At 44.3% G+C, this 20,945-nt stretch overlaps 1 protein-coding gene across 1 annotated transcript in view; it reads right to left on the bottom strand.

Annotated features, from left to right (window-relative positions):
• The window catches only part of LOC149445327 (GTP cyclohydrolase 1-like), a 35,321-nt gene extending 23,717 nt beyond the window's left edge, over positions 1–11,604 (bottom strand). The window contains exons 1-3 of the mRNA XM_089653915.1: positions 11,247–11,604; positions 3,024–3,133; positions 2,495–2,550 (exon numbers count right to left, since the gene is read on the bottom strand). Of these exons, the coding sequence (XP_089510041.1) occupies positions 2,495–2,550; positions 3,024–3,133; positions 11,247–11,523 (443 nt within the window). The 5' untranslated portion in view covers positions 11,524–11,604. The remainder of the gene's footprint in view (positions 1–2,494; positions 2,551–3,023; positions 3,134–11,246) is intronic.
• Positions 11,605–20,945: the final 9,341 nt, after the last annotated feature.

Raw genomic sequence — 20,945 nt, 5'->3', positions numbered from 1 at the left:
CTATTTCAATCAAACTTTTAACAACATTTTCAGTTTTTAAACATTTGAACAGGTCACGTTACATTGTAAGATAGGACTGTCAAGGATCTGTCAAAGATCACCCTGTCACGTGTCTCCCACACTCCATGCCCACAGCGACTAGCTAACTGAGACGCGCACGTGCGGCCGCGACAGGGTGGTAAAGAGGGGCAATAAAGGGGATTTACACTTGACTATCTAAAACCGTATATAAGATCAGCCGTGATACCTTTTCACAGCCCGCACTACCTCTGGCCACCACCAGATGGAGACTCCACTCCAATCCAGCTGGTCGACCACACACTGGCAGATACGATCTTACATACAACCTGGTGCCCTGATTAGAGTTAAGGACCAGCTTATTTGATAGCAGCTGCACAAGTATTGCATCCATTGAACTTGTGAGTTTGTGGACAGTTTCTGTTTGAATTTGTTTGCAAGATGTCAGATTAGCCTCCCAGAGCTGCTGTTTGGATGTAAACTGCCTCCCACCCTCATAGATCTTTTGCTTGAGGATGCTCCAAAGGTTCTCAATAGGATTGAGGTCAGGGGAGGATGGAGGCCACACCATGACTTTCTCTCATTTTATCCCCATAACAGCCATTGATGCAGAGGTATTCTTTGCAGCATGACATGGTGCATTGTCATGCATGAAGATGATTTTATTACGGAAAGCATAGTTCTTCCTTATGTACCAGGGAAGAAAGTGGTCAGTCATAAACTCCACATACTTTGCAGACGTCATCTTTACACCTTCAGGGACCCTAAAGGGGTCAACCCGCTCTGTTCCCATGATTCCGGCCCAAAATATGACTCCACCACCGCCTTGCTGACGTCGCAGCCTTGTTGGAACAGGGTGGCCGTCCACCAACCATCCACTACTCTATCCATCTGGACCATCCAGGGTTGCACGGCACTCATCAGTGAACAGGACTGTTTGAAAATTAGTCTTCATGTATTTTTCTGCCCAGTGCAGCCGTTTATGCTTGTGAGCATTGGTTAGTGGTGGCCAAGTAGAAGGTTTATGCACAGTTGCAAGACTCTGGAGGACTCTACACCTTGATGTCCGTGGGACTCCAGAGGCACCAGCAGCTTCAAATATCTGTTTGCTGCTATGTAATGGAATTTTAGCAGCTGCTCTCTTGATCCGATGCATGGATCTAGCAGAAATCTTCCTCAATGTGCCTTTATCTGCACCAACCCGTCTGTGCTCTGAATCAGCCGCAAATCTTTTAATAGTGCGATGATCACGCTTACGTTTTTGTGAAATATCGAATGTTTTCATACCTCGTCCAAGGCATTGAACTATTTCACTCTTTTCAGCAGCAGAGAGATCCTTTTTCTTCCCCATATTGCTTGAAAATGGTGCTCTACTTAATAATGTGGAACACCCTCCTTTAGTAGTTTTTCCTTAAATTGGGCTCACCGGTCAATCTAATTATCACAGGTGTCCGAGATTGTTTTCAGTGATCAAAAGAGCCCTGACACACAATGCCATCACTGAGTTAAACTGAAAAACAAAATATTTAATCTTTGTGACACTTAAATAGAATTTGCATAATAATTTGGAACGCATTGTGTATACACATATATATATATATATATATATATATATATATATATATATATATTGGCTACATCTTTTTCTGTAAATATTTTTATTGCACCCTTTTGAACTTTTAGTAATAAATCTTACTTTCTGAAAGTGCTGAACTGTTTCTAAAGCTCTTTAATGAAAACTTAGCACCCCTGCCTCTGAAGAGCGCTACTGTGTGTTTTAAACTTCGGTATATCGCTGCCTGCGGTGACAGTGGTATACCGACGCTTATGCAAACATCATAGTGTTATTGCTGATATTGCCGAGTTTCCTCTTTCTCTGTACAAAAAGGAGGTGGTGGCAGTGTGAATGGTTAATTGCGTAATTAACCTAACCCAGTAACAATCGCTCTCAGGCTGCTGGCACATAGGTTGTGGTCCATTAGCTGGAAAATCTTTGTGCAGGGTGCAGCTGGGCGTGGCATTGTTACGCACGGTTTTAGATTGGCTAGTCCTTCGGTCACAAGTTTGGTGAGAAGGGCTGGGGTCTGACGCCGCGATCGTCACAACAGTCACTTAATTTAAATGTAATTGCATCATATGCGCGACAGTGGGACCCTCCCTCTTAATACCATATATATGTGGTGTCCTATTAACCAAACATACAACTTTACAACATTCAAACAAAAATTTCAAAATATAAAATTGCAGCATATTAGTGATGGTGACACCTCTACAGTGCTAATTTATCCAGCCCCGATGGAGCCCCAAGAGCACCTGGGGCCCCTGGGCAGTGCCTACTCAATAAGATGGCCCTGGTAGGAAAGCCTTCTATAATGAACAACCATAAGCAGACATACTGTATATCTAAAAGTATGTATTACAATTTTATCCCTCAGATTCCATACAGTGTACACCTAAGGTTTCAGTAATGACTTACCTTGCCAGCTTGCTCAGTCCAACTACTTTTCTGTTTGGCATGTAGCCAATATGAACCTGTGACAGCAAGAGAAGACAAATTTATTTAAATATTCCAGGTATTTATACTGTATAGTGCCAACAATTTATGCAGTGCTAGACATATTATACATTCTCATCAGTCCCCGCCATCATGGAGCTTACATTCCAAGGTCTCCCATCTTATGTCCATACATACACATACTAGAACCAATTTAGACAGTAGCCAATTAACCTACCAGCATGTCTTTAGAGAGTGGGAGGAAACCAACAAAAGCACAGCACAGAGAGAGAACTATTGAATTACTTTGAAATCCAGGATGATCCAGTAATGATATGAAACGGGTGGCAACTCTTCTCTGACCCCACTCCCCTTTTCTCGTTAGAGTCTCATTCCTCTTTGTTTCCCCTTGTGTCTTTCTGTTCTCTGTCTCTTCTCTATCTCTGGTCCCCTGCCCATGTCTCCCTTCCCATTTCCTCCTGGTTATAGGCTCTTAAACCCCATTTCATACCTTGCCAAAAAACGGTACCAAGTGATGTTCACAAAGAGAAAACACCTCGATATCCTTCACAATGACAATCTCATCATGGTTCTCATCAAATATGGCGTTGTTGAGTATATCTGGAAACACAAATTATACACAAATTATACTAACATGAATTATCAGTCTTATTATAACCATAACACAAAAAAGTGTTTGCTTAATCAAAGTAGTTTAGTTACTTTATTGAAGTATAAAGGACTGCTATTACAAAAATATAGATTTACTAAAACTAGTACACTCAGAATCTGGTGCAGCTGTGCTTGGTAGTCAATCACCTTCTAATTTCAGCTTGTTACTAAAAATGGGACCCTGCATTCACTATATCTGGTCTCCCACAGTACACAGAATAGAGAAATGCAATTATTTTATTAAATACAATCTGCTAAATAACTTTTCTCATCAGTAGTTAGAACAGTCTTATGACTTCTATCAGTGTCCAGCAGAGCACTGGTTGAAGCATGTAGGAGTTTTCATTCTACCCCAATTGTCCTATGAGGCTGCATAACCCTTGACCCTCTGTCTGGACAGTTCTGATTGGCCTTGTGCTGATCACATGCACTCTCTCAAGAAAAAAAAAAACTCTCTAGCAATACAAATCCAAACTGAGCATGTGTAGAGTGTCTTCTAGGGCTCTGTGCTATCAGCAAATGGATTGGGGACAGTAGAAGAAGGGGAGGATCAGAGAAGACAGGATCAAACATCCATAGTAAATATAACAAGCATGCTTTACTGCATATACAGACTGATTTTACTGTTGTTGGTTTAGTAACACTTTAAGCTTTGACAATAATACACGGAAGCTGATTGGTTTCTATGTAGAGCTGCACCAGACCCCCAAGTGTCTGCATTTAAAACTTTGGTAATTAGGTAAGTTACAAAGGAACTGCCATAGACTGCTCATGGTGCATAGATTCTCCATTGACCACACCCTGCCGAGAGACTGTAAGCTCTGGTTCACACTGAGTGTGGCTTTGAAATTTCCCTTGAAGTTGTGTGATTTCAAAGCCACTGGTCAGTACGATTTCATGTGTGGCTTGCCTGACGTCTGTGTGACTTCATTCACAAATGTTTATGCCAGTCGCACATGAATTCCCCAAAATGGTTCCATAGGTACAAATAGGGTATGGCTTGTCATGTGATTTGGAACTTTCAAATTGCATGATAAGTTGCACCAGTGTGGACCAGGGCTCACAGACTGCTGGTGGGAGAGAGAGAGAGGGAAAGAGAGAGAATGGAAGGAAGAAATAAAAGAGAAAGGAAGGAAGGAAGAAATAAAAGAGGAAGGAAGGAAGGAAGGAAGGAAGGAAGGAAGGAAGGAAGGAAGAAATAAAAGAGGAAGGAAGGAAGGAAGGAAGGAAGGAAGGAAAGGAAGGAAAGGAAGGAAGGAAGGAAAGAAAGAAGGAAAGAAAGAAAGATGGAAGGAGGGAGGACAGATGGAAAGAAGGAAAGAGAGGACAGAAGGGAAGAAGGGAAGACCACAGAAGGGAAGAAGGGAAGAGCACAGAAGGGAAAAGGAAGGAAGGAGGAGGAAGGAAGGAAGGAAGGCAGGAAGGAGGACAGATGGAAAGAAGGGAAGAAGGAAAGAGAGGACATAAGGGAAGAAGGAAAGAGAGGACAGAAGGAAAGAGGAAGGAAGGAGGAGGAAGGAAGGAAGGAAGGAAGGAAGGAAGGCAGGAAGGAGGACAGATGGAAAGAAGGAAAGAGAGGACAGAAGGGAAGAAGGAAAGAGAGGACAGATGGAAAGAAGGAAAGAGAGGACAGATGGAAAGAAGGAAAGAGAGGACCAAAGGGAAGAAGGAAAGAGAGGACCAAAGGGAAGAAGGAAAGAGAGGACATAAGGGAAGAAGGAAAGAGAGGACAGAAGGGAAAAAGGAAAGAGAGGAAGGGAAGGAAAGAAGGAAAGAGAGGAAGGGAAGGAAAGAGGAGGAAGGAAGGAAGGAAAGAAGGAAGGAAGGAAAGAGAAATGGCAATATACAGAATATTTGCTAGAGTTTGTATGAAAGGAAGGGTTGCCAGAGGCTGTACCATACAATGATACTGGCAGAGATTGTACTATAGAGAGGGACTGCCAGAACGTCTACCATACAGTAAGACTGCACCTTACCAGGTGACTGCTAGAGACTGCACTGCATAGTGATACTGCTAGAAACTGCCATACAGAAACAGTGCACCACAAAAAGAAATGCCAATGAACCTGCGCCACACAGATTACCAGAGACTGTGCCTTATGGGGATAACAATTTCCTTCTCTTGTTCTGCTGCTCTAAAGCTTTAAGCATAACAGGAAGTTTTCAGTGTACGCTCTTAATCCGCAAAAAAAGTACCCCCTCAAGGTATTGGTAACATGATCTATGCCTAAGGTCTGGTAAGTGCGACAGTTACACACTGGCCAGATATGCCTGAATATTAGCTTCAGCAGGGATCATGGTCTCCGATACTGGAGGGCAAATAGCAGCTTCTCCAGAGTAGTTATGAAAGAACTCTGCTGAGTACCTAAGGCTATGGAGTAGACAGTAAAATATGTTATTTAACAGGTTCAAGAGAGCAGAATGAACTTACCGTTCAACCACTACTCTAATCCAGCCCACCAGAGACTGCTGGAAAGGTTTAGACTTCCCAAGAAACCTGAAACCTACTAAGGGCTATACATACCATCCCTACCTCCACTATATAGAGCCCCGTCCAGGCAATTAGAGCAAGGACTGCATTATAGAAAGGCAATAAAATAATATAGACTGATTAGGGTGGAAAATTATCATCAAAACAGTATGGGTGAGTTCGGATCCTGGTCCACCTGAGCAAGCCCACCAGAAAGTTGTCACCTGTACTTGGCCAATCTGTAGCCAGAACATGACCATGCCCCTTGTATACATGTGGCTGTGGAGCATGGAATGTTCCAGCTGCAGATGAATGGCCCAGTACAGGGGGTTCAAAACAGGATGGGTTCAAAACAGGATCTGAACTCACCCGAGCTCACCCCTACCCAACAGTGACTGCATCCTGTCAGATGCAAAATGGAGATTTCTTGATCCATGTTAGCATGGATGGGAAGATCGATTGATCTCGATCTTCTTCAATATTGGGCAAAGCTGCACAGTTTGTTTATCTACAGATGTCCCTATTCTGCATGGGCAGTTTTTGGTGAAGGTGAACTATGCTTTATAGCCCTGGTTCGCATTGAATGCGGCTTTGAAATGATGCTGCTTAGGCAATTTCATGTGCGGCATGCCATCTGTGTGACTTCATGAACAGATGTCAATGCAAGTCACACATGAAATCGGCAAAAATAGTGCAAGAACCTTTTTAAAAAAATTTGTGTGAGTCGGAGTCGCACCGATTTGAACAGTTCCATAGGCACAAATAAGGCGCGCCTTGTCATACAATTTTGAATGATCAAAGCGCATGACAAATTGCATTGGTATGAACGGGGGCTAAAGGAATATTAAACTCTATGTATGCATTCTCAATGCAACAATGTTTCTTCTATTGCTTCTCCTCAGCCTCCTCCAAATCCCTTTGTAGCTGCTTTGATCTGCCTTCCTGTTAGAGGGTGGCTACAGTCTCTGCATTCTCCATGTCTAACTGTATGTAGGGACATAGGCACCCTCTCTTGCACTCTCCTGAGATGCACTATGGGAAGTGTAGTGTGTGTCGAGCAGTGCTCATAACCGCAGCTAACATGTACTTCTCCTTCCAAGTCGGGGGGAAAGGAGAGGCTCGAGAGTTCACAGAGGACATTACAAGGAGGAAAAAAATACAGTAAGAACAATTTCATGAAAAATAGATACTGAGATCATCAAGTAGTGGATATTTAGGGATTATTTATGAAGAATAAAGATATCATTTAGTGTCACTTAAAGTACATGTACCTTCTGGTTCATAGAGGAAAGTGAACCTGTTTTTTTTTTGTTTTTGCGCAGAACGCACAAACTGCCAGTTTATTTAAGGTGCCATAATGGTAACATGGCCAATGTACAAAGTATAATGGTGAGGTGCAAACAGCAATGCAAAGCAAAATCTGGTTTTAAAGATTCTTCTTTATAGAAATAAAAAGTGAACTAAGCACCATATATCACAATCAGTGGTGGACTGACGACTTATGGGGCCCTCGGGCAATAGGAAATCATGGGGCCCATGTGTCCTCGCCCACACTCAAATCACACTGAAAAAAGCCTATGAAAGGTATCAGGGGCATCTCATGGGACCCCTTACTGACCCCAGGCCCTCGGGCAGTGCCCGAGTGGCTCAATGGTCAGTCCGCCCCTGATCACTATCAATTGTTCTCTTCTTTTACAGAATACAATTTTTTTGCATCTAAAAGCTGCTGATCTCCTCCTGCCCACATGCACTTATTCCAGCATTAGCTGCTTGCTCAGAACTGGGTCCCTGAGGGTGACAAGAGTGAAGATGCCGGTACATTGAGCACTGGCACAACTGTTCCAGGGGAGGTGAATGTGACAGGGTGACAACACAGAAGAACAAATTGGAGGCCAGGACAGGGTGTTGTCACCGTATACCAGGGAGTGCTAGACCAGGGACCTTCATGGAAGGTTTATGAGATAATATTTTTTATGAAAGCTGCATATTTAAAGTGATTCTAAAGGTTAACATTTGTAAAGAAAAATAACAAACACATATATATATACTTGCTCTGAGCAATGGTTTTGCACAGAGCAGCCCAAATCCTCTTCTTTTTGGGTCCTGCCCGAGTGCCCCCAATAGCAGACTTGCTGCAGAGCCGCACTCCTGTGAATAGACTTTGTCAGAGCATAGCTTGGTCCCACTCCCGCTTTCTCCTCATTGGCTCACTGGCTGTGATTGACAGTAGCTGGAGCCTATGGCTCCCATCGCTCCATGAGCCAATGAGGAGAGAGAGTCCTGGGACAGCTGAGGCTCCCGTGCACATCACTGGATCGAGATGGGTCTCAGGTGAGTATTAGGGAAGCTGCACCCAGAAGATTTTTTGCCTTCATGCATAGAATGCAGAAGATAAAAAAACCTTCTGCCTTTAGAACCACTTTAAACATGTTATTGTATATGTGAACCATCACCTTCTAAAACAACGCATTCAGTTTAAAATAGAAATGAAAGGCAAACATTATAATTTTTTTTGCCTTTTTTATGAGTGATCGCATTCCCTCTGTTCTCAGCTGCATAGGGATGCCCGTGAGTGCCGCCAATCGGTGCTGCCAGGAAAATTGTTCATGTATGGCCAATTTATTCCTTAAAGTGGTTGTAAAGGCATGAAGGTAAAACACCTTCCCTGTGCAGCATCCCCCCCCAGCCCCACCAATACTCACCTAAGCCCCCTCTCGATCCAGCGATGTGCACTGGAGTCTCGAATATCCTGGGACTCCCTCTCCTCATTGGCTGACACCATTTTGAGAGGAATAGAGAGAGCAGAAGCAGAGAAAGCAGTATGTGTTGAGATGACCTGTATTTTCTGGTTGTATTCACTACGGATCCCATCATGAGCATAATGCGGCACGTTCTACCATTTGTTCCTTCACACGAAACCTGGAACTGACTGCGCTGGTGTACCGGGTCCATATGTATACATGGAAACCGCTTTGCATGCATTTCTGATGATGAAAAAAGCCTCTGGACAGCATCTGGACATGGAACAGTTAAAAAACACTTATAAACACGGTTAACCGCATTTACAAGTGTTTACAAGTGTTTGGCGTTTGAAACGGCGGTAAAATCTACTCCTGAACGTAAGTTTGGTGCGTTCAAGAAAACGACTGTAAACTCAACTGCCTGTAAACGACTGTAAACGACGATGTGTATATGGACACATAGGAAAACATTAGGGACAGTTTAGGGGCTGCTGAAAAAAACGCTGAACAGCTCTTGAATGTCACTTTAGCAGCTGCAGAGTACATGAGCCCTTAAAGTGATATTGAAGTTTTTGAAACCTGCTGACAGACAGGGCTTTTATAACAGAAGAGACACTAGTGGTCTCTCCCAGCTTGCCAGGGGTAATGTGATCTGAGCCACGCATGCGCATGCTCAGACCACATTTACAGCACGCTGTTTGTGCCGTGGTGATGTGAGTCCTGTGCAGGGGTGGACTGACAACTCATGGGGCCCCCGGGCAATAGGGGATCATGGGGCCCCTGTATCCTTGCCCAAACTCAAAAAAGCCTATGAAAAAGGTACCAGGGGCATCTCATGGGGCCTCCTACTGACCCCAGGCCCTCGGGCAGTGCCCGAGTTTCCAAATGGTCAGTCCACCCCTGGTCCTGTGTAAGTGACGTCATCGTGGCCTGGCCATGCAAGTGGCGGAAGAGATGGAACACAAAAAGAAGACCAGGTGAAGATGGAAGCGCCGGGATGAGAGGCAGCGGTGATAGCTCAGCACTGGAGGGCTCTGATTACCAGGTAAGTCTTTGTTTAGATTTGCGGTTGTGGGGCGCAGCAAAAAATGTGCGGTTGAGCCACATATTTTCTGCTCACCAACTGCACCCCATAAGCTGCCACAGGCAGCTGAAGGGAATGTTTAAATGCCGTGAGTGCGATGCTTCGTGCCTGTGTTGCCTTCACTCGACCTGTAGCGGTCTCCAGGCAGCAAGCCCACCGAATGCTTCACATTCCAGTAAATGGGGAAGTGCCCCAAATGCCCCTCTTACCACATGATCATTGGCAAAAATGGAGGTAAATCAGGCGGTGAGGAGGCGTCGATTCACTTCCCCGCCCCTTGGCAGTAGGCTCTGGAGTGCGAATCGAACACGGATCAGGCTTCAGAGGCAAGGGAGATTTAGCATGTCTAAATCTACCCTTGGTCTGTCATAATCAGGGTCAGGACAAGGGGTGGGCAGGAGGGGAAGCTGCCTCTTGTGCAGAGAAGCAAGGGGACAAAGAATAGATGCGGAGTGGTACACCAATTCTACGGCATGTATTAACAGTGGGGGAGGGGGTGCAATTCTGGTCCTTGCCCTGGGCACTGGATCACCCTGTCCCGGCACTGGCCATAACATTGTAGTACGTGGTGCATACTATTTTTGGTGGACTATAATATCACCTCAAAGTAGAAGTTCGGTCTGAAATTCAGCCTAAACCTGCTCCCACCCCTATTCCCTAGCCCTCCTATTCCTTCTGTACTGAAATGTATTTTTGCTGTATTGTCTCCCGTTATATTGTAGAGCGCTGAGCAAACTGTTGGCGCTATATAAATCCTGTATAATAATAATAATTCTATACCTTATACCAAGATGTCAGCGCAGAACCGTTGAACGTTGGAGAGGAGGCACGTATATGTGACTTCACTTTAACTATTTAGGGCTCATTTACACTTCTGTTGCCCTCTGAAGGGCAGTATGCATTGGGTTACTCTTCATAGGGCATTAGACAGCTGGTGATGAGGCATTATGACCCCTCAGTACTGCCTGTTTTAACCCCCAAAAACCTGCACCATTGAACCGAAATTGCATGCATTGTGTGCAGTTATGGCGCAGCCCCATCTAGTTGAATGAGTAGCTTTGCAGCTTAAAGGGGGAGCAGTTGGAGGGGTGAAAGCACAGCTCAGCCATGTGTTTTTAACATCCCCCCAACTGCAAGGACATCTGTTTATTTAATCACACGATAAATGCATTTGTTATTTTAAAGTGCCAATTAAAGGGAAAAGTCATTTTTGGAAAATAAAACCCTTAGGACCCTTTCACACCCAGGGTCCGATCAGGACCGCTGTTAGTTTCTCAGATGGACCCGATGGGACTCTCCAATCACCCCTATGGACTGGCGATGTAAACGGACACCTGTCTGTTTACACCTGCCTACTTCCAATCTGATCCAGTCAGCTATAGAAAAAAAAATTGGAGGGGGTATTGGATCAGATGGCAGCAGAGTCTGTTACACCTGACTTCCGTCCGATCCGATCCCCCTCCAATTTAATCTGTTTACACCTTATCACCCATAGAGCAGAGCGTGCTGCATCCAGGTCCACTCTGCATAAACTTTGCGGATACAGACCTGTCATCCACCCTCTCTGCTCCAATCACAGAGGATCTAATCAGAGTCTGCCCCATGTGAATGGGGCCTTATGGGTTTCACACATCTTTTTTCATTCTATATAGCCTGCGTGGGTGGTGATGTGTAAGAGTTGTGTCCTTTGCCTGCTAAAGTTGTCCCTCTTTCCCATCTCAGAAGGTTGGGACGTATACCTTCCACCAGGCACCCAGGTGGACTTACCATGAACGGTCTCGTGGTATCCCTTAGTAAAAAACTGCATGGCTTTTGCAGCTCTCAGGGGGGTCTTCAGCAGTCCATCTCTTTCGGGGTCCTCGCCCAGCTCTCGAAGGATGGCATTGTAGGCACCTTCTAAAGCTGGCAGCTTCTCCTGATCAAACTGCTCCGTTTTGCTCTGGTTCATATTTTGCTGCATCAGAGTTTTTTTCACGTCCATGGTGCCATTGGTGTGGCTGGAGATATAGTTGCAGTTGACTTCTCCATTCACGTGTGTGTTCATGATGGCAGCCCAAGAGGATGTACTGGGTAGCTGTCAGTGATGGATCAGGTACTCTGGACAGACTGTAAAGAGTAGAATTCATCCAAGGGATGCCCCTGCTATTTATACCTAGTCATAGCATAACGGCCAATCCATGAGGAGTAGCATTAATGATGTAGCTGTCAAACGTTACACTGGAGTATTCATTTTAAGTGTCATGGCTCTTGTTCCCTCAGGCTACAGTGCAGATGACTGGAAGGAGTAAGATGCCTACTAAACAGGTTAGCTATGCTGTTCATCCTGATCAGCCTGACTACCCATATGGCCTTTCATTCATTTTGGGCTTTCACAGTTTCTGCAATTAGCACGCTGATAATGTGCGTCAAACACATGGCACGGTCTCTCCAAGGTCTGTCTGCTGGTTATCACCGCTGAATCACTGGAGTGGATGGAATAATTGCTCATCTCTTAGGAAAATGGAAAATGTTGCATCTCATAAACCAGAGCAGAGGTGCTCCATTCTGGCCCTCCAGGCCCACATCAGAGATATTAATGGCTTTCTGGTAAGAGATTTCACATCATGTCATTTGAACACATTGATTCCAATTGAAGCAACCACCTGCGAACAGTCAATGAAAGGACATCTATATTGGCAGTGCTTGTGAGCTACTATGGTGTATTGAAATTCATTTTATACTATTAATAAATATTGTTCTTGTGGTTCGCTTACACTATACACATTCCCATATTCATGTGTAGCTCTAATCAATATTATATAAAATTGTGTCACGCTCCACTGATAATCACAATTATATTAATGACCTTATGTGACAAAATATATAAATCATATAGTGATTTTCAAATGACCAAATTATAATATGGAAAAATTACCATAAACCGTAAAGAGTGCGGTGTAAAATTACTCTGATTTAAAAATATACATTAAGTGATCAAATTGAATATAATCAAATTAAATAAGTATTAATCAAAATAAATATAATTATAATCAAAAGTCCACTTCGTGATGATTTTGCAAATAGTGCTCCTTCTCCTCTATGAGCGCACCTTATTTTTTGACCAAACTGTTAAGTAACTCCAAAACAACTTGTGTCCCTTATATGGGCTAGTGGGTAATTTTCAGACTGTATCCTTACCCCAGATGGATGGATGTAGTAATATGCTTTTTCCACAGGGGGTCTTCTTTCCCTCCAGAGCCCCGTTATGCTGGATTAGCCTCCCTGGCGGTATTCCCGAGTGTAGCTCGGGGTAAAGTTTCAGTACCAAAAGCGGTAACCCCGAGCTACACTCGGGCTTACCATGCGGCGTTGCTCAGGGATTCCCTGCAGCGCTTACCTTGTCCTTCGCTCCCGCATCTGGCTTCCGTGTTCCGGTCCCTGTGACGTCGGGATGTACGGGCGCCGGAACCGGCGGCAAATTTGAAAATTAAAAAAAAATGACATTTTTTTTTAAAACGATTATTTCATAGCAAAACATTCCTGTATCAAACCATTTCACATACATTTTGTCCCGAGTGCTTTGTCCGGCGCCCTGCCTGCATTTTGACTGTTCTTTCTGCCTGGAAACTTAGAAAAGTCCACGGCGTCCAAAAAGCGTCCCTTTAGGTCAAAATCGGTTTTCGACCGGCTAGAGAACAGCGATAGTAAATTAGAACCGCTTGCAGAATTGAGTGATAATGATTCATGGGGGAAATTCGTCATCAGACACTGAAAACAATTTTGCGACTTTGCTCAGTGATGTGCGAACTTGGCGCTATATTTCAAATTTCAGTGTTTTTGGTTTGATATTATTGAATTAAATTTATTATTATTATATTATTATTTTTTATGAGTATTTATTCAATTATAATTTATGATTTCGTGTTTCAAGTTTTATCATATCCGGAATGTTTACTAGACTCTTGTTCGGACAGATTTCAGGGAGTTATTCCTAAATTACAGGCCTACCATGAAAAAAATACATATTTCCATGCAAAAAAATGGTACCGCTTTCAGCACCAAAAATCTGAAATAATCATACCGCTAGGGAGGTTAAGATGGATGGATGGATTTCTCCTTCTCTCCTCCAGGGGGTCTTTCCACTTCCAACAACTCCTCTCCTTATTTTTCCTGAGGAGGAACTGCAAATGTCACCGTTCTCAAGTCAAGTTGGCAAAAGTCATCTGTGTAAGGCAGTATCCAGAAAATCCCTTGTCTTTTCCTGTAATGAACAGATAACTGTTTGTTTTCAGCATGTCCTGTTTTTCTATGGCAGGGTCTGATTCAGCAAAAACTTACCAGTCCCTTGGTCCAGCAGTGTCCTCACCACCTCTGGTTTCACCGGCCGTCTTCTCTCCCTGGTGCTGGCATCTTCAGTGTGGGCACCCGGCTATGACAGCTTGCGGCTTCAGTGCCCACTGCACATGTGCGAGAAGCGCTGCACTTTGTGAATGGTCCTGTAGTCTTCTGGGACCTGTCATGTGTCCCATAAGACTATGGAGAGAGAGGGGAGGAGGACAACTGCTGCTTCCGATTGCCTAGGCGTTCGCAGCAGAAGTAGGAGCTGGTACCTGGTCAAATTCTGATACCCTCTCCCTCCCGCTCCCAAAAGGTGCCAATCCTTAATGGGGAGCGTGAGACAAAGGCTTAAAGCGGAACTTCTGCTCTAGGTGGAGCTCCGCTTTAAATACATTATAAAAGCCACAGGCGCACTTACAATGCGTGATTAGAGGCAGTTACAAAGCAGCAATGCCCTCCGTACTCTGTAGGCAGTATTCTATGTATCTCACCTTAATGCGAAGCAACGCCAATCCTCAGGGCCGGTTCACACTATAGAAATCCAGTCCAGATGTGTTCCAGATGCGTTTCTGCATGCGTGGTTTTAGCATGTTTTTGAAACATTCCGGTGCGTTTTTGATGCTTTCCAGTTCATTCTTCCCTTCTCTTTTTCGTTAATATAAATAGGGACATGTGCATTCCAGTGTGGTTTTGGTGCATTACAGTGCGTTTTTGATGCGTTTACCACGTTCCAGTACAGTTCTGTGCAGGAAAAATGCAGCATGTTCTACTTTTTTTTCTGCATCCGGAACGCACTGGAACTGCAAGCACTAATGTGAACTATGACATTGACAACCATATCACCTACTTTCTGTGCGTTTTGGATGCAGATAAAAAGAACATTGAAACGCATGTAGTGTGAACTGGTCCTTAGTGTGTGTACACCTCCATCCGCTCCTCGTTTTAACAGTTGTGAGTAGCGTTGATAGGCGGTTTCAAAAGAGATAAAAAAATGTGATCTATCTTCAGTGACTGTTTGAATGAGATCTCCAGTGCAATATGGCATCCTGCTGGCGCTTCGTACTATATTGGTGTACGGAACACCCCAGAAATATCATTACCTGCTGTTGTGATTGGCTCACTGATTTTCCCAGGAGTCTGCTCCAAGATCAAAGTCAGATTTTAGGCATCCTCTGCAACAAAAACATTTTCTGTTGATGTGCTCTCAAAGGGTTAATCACTTCCAAAGGAATAATAAATCACAGTGCAGCGCTAAAAAATATATTTCATCTTTTAAGGTGCCTCAACAATGAAGTAGATGAAGTTCATAGATAAATGATTATGAAATATATATAGAAATGTTCCAAAAGTGACAACAGTGCTCTGAAGGTGCCTGCTTCAATGGTATTCCGGTGCTTGTGCAAATGGATATAGTAAAATTGCACACTCGATGCGCAACATAAATTCGCATATAGATCCAGATGTCCTCTCAAGGAAATCAGGGTAGACCAAGTGGTGGGTAATCCTCCCTCTGAAGGGTAAGTGGCACATCAGATAATTCCAGGGCTTTATGATGATCCAAATCAGCCAGAGGTCCCCTAAAGGGTTTGGTGGGTGTAGCTTCCTGGATACCCAGGAGATTCCCTCTCTGGGTACTGGGATGGATCTGTGGTCTTGATTGAGCTTCTCCTCAGCACAGCTCTGTCCTCTCCTCCACCAGAAGCAATACAATAGGGATAAATGAAGCCGTGGACAGGGATGGAGGAGCCTGCCGTGGGGAATCTGGGATTTGTAGTTCTAGAAGGCCCAGAGTCCTCAATCGGTGCACGAGCAGCAGACTACATCTCCCAGCATGCCCCATACAGGGGTCACTGATCCAGCTGGTGGAGATTTATGGTTCAGGGATGATGTCACGGTGCGGGCGGCTCTGTATACGGGGATGGGTGGTATTATGGGGTGCCAGGCCGGTCTCAGTATCAGCCGATGTAACAGTGACGAGCACCATGCCTCGACTCTTGCTCATCACTGTTACACTGGCTGATACAGAGACCGGACTGGCACCCCATAATACCGCCCGTTCCCGGATAGAGCCGCCCGCACCGCGACATCATCCCTGAACCATAAATCTTCACCAGCTGGATCAGTGACCCCCGCGCGGGGCATGCTGGGAGATGTAGTCTGCTGCTCGTGCACTGATTGAGAACTCTGGGCCTTCTAAAACTACAAATCCCAGATTCCCCGCGACCGGCTACTGACCATTTAGCTCAAAGAAAATAAAACCGTAGAAATAAATTATAGTTACCATAATAAGTAGTCATCAGACACCAAGATTCAATTCTAATGGGGTTCCCACAAAAGGCCAATATGGCTGGTGCATATAATATATCATGGAGCCAAGCAGTAGACAACATCTCTCAAAGACAGGGTCTTTAAATAGCAAGAAATGGCGCCATGAGTGGTGTTATGATCACACTGCACGTACGTCTCGTGACGTCACCATGCATACGTCACACAATTGCCAAAGCAAATGTCACTGTGGACACAATGCATAGCAGCATTTGCATTGGCAGAGCAGAGTAGGACTGGCCAAAAGGGATTACTTTGATGCAGTTGGCCAGTTTAAACATGTATTGCAATATATAAATGCATGGGCAAGCTATTGGGAATCTTAGCACAGGTATGTCTTGTTTGACGCAATGATGTCATGACACACAATGTCACGGAAATATATTAAAATGCCGCAGCCATTTTGGAAAGCCCAAATACACGATAACACCGATGGATATATCTCCCACACGAACATTTTTGGGGAGTTTGCTTTGAATATTAAATATAAATCAAATAGCATTTTTGGTTTGTGGTGCTCAGATAAGGTGTAGTTCCATTTTACCAGTGTAGAAAGCAGTCTCCAGTCGGCTAGCTTGGAGAAGGGAGAACAGAGGAGGAGAAGGGAAGGGTAGGAGCAGGGGAGTGTCTTGTCATCCTAAACTATGGGGCTGTGTGTTTCTTTTTTTTTTACAAAATATTTATTGAGGTTTTTAAAAATAACATACAGCATGAGATTTCAGCACAAAAGGTAATTTATAAAAGAGAAAACAAATCCATATAATGCAACATAAGATGGGCCAATGGATCATAAATAACGAGAGCAGCGCAACACAGAATGGCTACTGATACAATAGAGGCCGAAAAGGCCACACAGCCAAGCTTCAAAGAGACAACTTTATCATTTGAACTTGCAAGGTCTGCATCTCTTGATTAGTTGGGTCCACCGATGACCCTATGAAGGGATCATTATTCACCCTCCAAACAAACTGGGGGGCTTAAAGCCTATAAGAGCCTAAAGCAATAAATGAAAAAGAAAAAAACCCAAGCAAGTGAGCAGAAGGAAGAAGAGAGAGAAGAAAGAGGAGAGGTGGAAGAGAAGAGAAGGAGGGTCCTGCGGGACCCACAATGGTGATTTTGTCAGTGTCCTCAGATTGAAAGCAAAGAACGATCCAGGTGCAAATCAGCATTATGTGTGAGCCATGGTTCCCACACTTTCAGAAACTGGGCATGCATGTCATTCAGAATGGAAGCAAGCTTCTCGTACACCATGTTCCCCATGAGTCGATGCTTAACTTCAGCTAAATGGAAGAACTGTTGACACTGGGCCCTAGCCAATGCTTCACAGATCTCCAGGAAAACAAAGCCCACCCATTTACACTGGTGTCTGGACAAAGCTGCTATGGGTTTATGTAATAAAGCTAGGGGCACAGCCAAGACGGTTCTAATCATGGTATACAGACCTGAGACCAGAAACGTATGACTTTCAAGCAAGTCCACCAAATATGAAGTAAAGTACCCTACAACCTCGAAAAAACACATTGGGGACGCATTAGGAACAATTTAAACAATTTAAATGCATTCTCTTGAGCCAAGATATTTTGGGAAGTCTTGGAGGAGGCTTACCGAATGTTGTTCCAAGTTGCTTGATCAAGGGTCTTGCCTAGGTCAGCTTCATGGCCGTGTGTTTCTCTTGATGCAAACAGTGTAGGGAGCCACCACTCTAGTCCCTACACTATGAGGAGTATTCCATAGAATAGGGTGACCAGACACTATTGGTTTCTAGCGACAGAACCAGTTTTAAAGGAGGCTGTACCCATTTGAAAGGTGCCCCCAGGAGGCCCCTGGAGCTGTACAGAGCCTCACATACTAGTGGTCCCTGTGTGCTCATGTATTGAAAGACTCTGTACAACCCAATAAATCAAAGACCCTGATAGACCACATTCCATAGTGACAGACCTGCCCCTGCACTCTGCAGCTGGGTATTGCTCTTTTCCAATAGTGTTTATTTGTTTTGTCTTAGAAAAAAAAAAAGGTCACAAAACAGCCCAATCAATTATACTTCCATTTCTTAATAAACTGCAGCCTATCCTGGCAGGTTCAAATATCAAACAATAAACAACAAGCTATGACAGCCGTTAGACATTGATAACAAAAGAGGTAGGAAAGAAGAGAAAAAGGGGAAAGAAAAGAGCAGAAGGAGAAAGAGAAAAAGAGTGAAGGGGGGGGGGGGGCGTAGGCGGAAAGGACAAGGAGCTATGCATAGAATGTAGGATTTGCACCCTCTATAGGTTCTACACATTACACACAGTCCAGCCTAGGAGGGTGCTGAAAGATACTGCATCCAGGGGTCCCAGGTTTTCTCAAAATAGGCCATCCTATCCTGGAGAATAGTGGCCAGGCGTCCATTGACCATTATCCAGGGCAGCTTGGCCTTTAGGAGGTCAAAGGGAACCATGGGGGCAAGGGCATCCCTAGGGTTGGCGTCACCCGATGCGGTAACACTTGGTGTCACCCCTCCGACGATCCCCGCAGGATGGATCAGATCTGCGGATTGAGCATAATGGATCAGAGTCTGATCCATTATGCTCCTCAATCCGCAGATCTGATCTGCGGATTGGAGAGCATAATGGATCAAACTCAAACAGATCCGATCCATCTTGTGAGGATCATCGGCTTGCTTTTAAACTTTCCTTTTCGTGGAGCTCGTGTAGAGGGTCTGGTGTCACCCCATGCGATAGGTGTCACCCGGCGCAGCGCGCACCCGCCTAGGGACGGCAGTGCATGGGGGATCTCCAAGAGCGCACAATGGATATTCTGGCAGCAGTAAATATGACTGCATTCAGGTGTCTCACATGTCCAGGTATTCCCTCCACCAACTTTCCTAGAAGGGCCTGTTGTGGAGAATTGATAAGATTCATCTGGGTAAGTGAATATATAAAATTATAGGTGCGAATCCAAAATCGCTTTACTTTGCTGCAGGTCCACCACGTGTGGAGAACCGTTCCCTCCTGTCTGCAGCCACGGAAACAATTGAGGGAGGCACCTTGAACAAAGGACGGCAACCAGGAAAGTACCAAATACCACTGTAGGAAGACCTTATAATTATCCTTGATCAATAATGTATTGATATAGTTTTTAGAGTTAAGCTGCACCAGTTTGTTCCACTCCGCAGCCTCCTATACTTCCCCCAGGTCTCGTTCCCATATTTCCATGTAGGGTAATTTGGTGGAGTCATCATGCAAAATAATATATATCTTAGATATATGATCAGTATGCTGATCTAGAGTTCTACAGAAATGTTCCATCAAAGTTGCTGAAGACAAATCACTGGTGCGCCTAAGAGCATTGAGAAGATGTGTTATTTGAAAGAATTGATATAGCTCCTTAGTGGGGAGGTGATGCGTCTCCTAAAATACTGTCTTAGATATTGGGCCCCTATGATCGCAGAAATCTGCCAGACGAAGAAAACCTTTATTGGTCCACCATTCAAAAGCAGAAGGGCTGAGGCCCGGGTGGGACGCAGGGTTGCCCAATAAAGGGGCTAATGGTGTATGGGGGGATTTAAAGCCATGCTTACTCGCTAATCTATCCCACAGGGAAAGGGAGAAAGACAACGGGGGACACAAAATTCCAGGTCTCTGGCTTTCAGCCACATCATATGGCTAATGGGAATATTAGGGACATGGGATGATTCTAATTGCATCCACAGGGGGCGCACGTGTTTAGAATGGTAGTGTATCAATGGGACTAATTGAGCCACGTAAAAATATCTGGATAGGTTGGGGCAAAAAGTGTACGTCTGTTCACCCTGGGTCTCTTATTTCCCGATATGAATTTCAGTATCTTCTGTTGAAAGATACATAAGACAGACATGTTTATCTTTATTGGCAGAGTACGAAACAAATATAAGATTTTAGGCATTCATTTTCACTGCATACAACCTGCCGAACCAAGAGGGGGGATGGAGGGCCCATTTATATAGGGGAGGATAATTCTTTTGGTAGAGTATGTCAATAGAGGGTGTTAAATTGATTCCTAGGTAAAAAAGTGTATCCGCTTGCCATTTGAAAGGAAAGCTTTGTTGCAAGGAGTGAACTGTGGAGTGGTCCAAAAGTTAAGTTAAGGTCCAGGGATTTATTATGATTGAACTTTAGACCAGAGATATCTGTCAAGTATGATAGGTCACTGAACAGGTTAGGTATGGAGGTGGCTGGAGATGTTGGTAGCATTAAAAGATTGTCCGCGAATAAGGCACACTTATGTACCCTATCGCCACATGAGATACCCAGAACGTCTGGGTTATTCCTAATTTTAATGGCCAGAGGCTCTAAAGCTAAAACAAATAGAAAAGGGGATAGTGGGCAGCCCTGCCAAGTGCCCCTATGAATGGAGAGATAATCTGAGCCGTATCCCCTGACCAGCAATCTGGCTATTGGTCCGCAATGTAATGTATTGGGTATTGTAAGAAAATTCTTGCCGAACCCATACCATTCCAGGGTGTAAAATAGGTATTCCCAGGACAGGGAGTAAAATGCCTTATGAAGGTCGAGGGATAGTAGCATAGCTTTCCGTAGTCCTCTATCATGCCAATTAGATTTGAGTGCGGAGATAATATCTATCAATCGCCTTGTTTGGTCAGGTGCTTGTCTATTGGGAACAAAGCCCACTTGATCTGGATGAATATAACCAGCCAGAAATTAATTTAATCTGTTTCCTAATATCTTGGTCATAATCTTGAGGTCTACATTAATAAGGGAGGTTGGGTAGTAGTTCACGCACTCTCCATGATCCTTGCCCGGTTTGGGTATAACATGTATGAACGCATTGTTTTCGAAATGGGGA

The sequence above is a fragment of the Staurois parvus genome, unplaced genomic scaffold (genome assembly GCF_062004578.1).
Source record: "Staurois parvus isolate SC_StPar_1 unplaced genomic scaffold, SC_StPar_1.0 ptg000727l, whole genome shotgun sequence".
NCBI classification, from domain to species: Eukaryota; Metazoa; Chordata; class Amphibia; order Anura; family Ranidae; genus Staurois; species Staurois parvus.
Note: the sequence above shows the minus strand (reverse complement) of the source record. Positions and strands in the feature narration are given on the sequence as shown.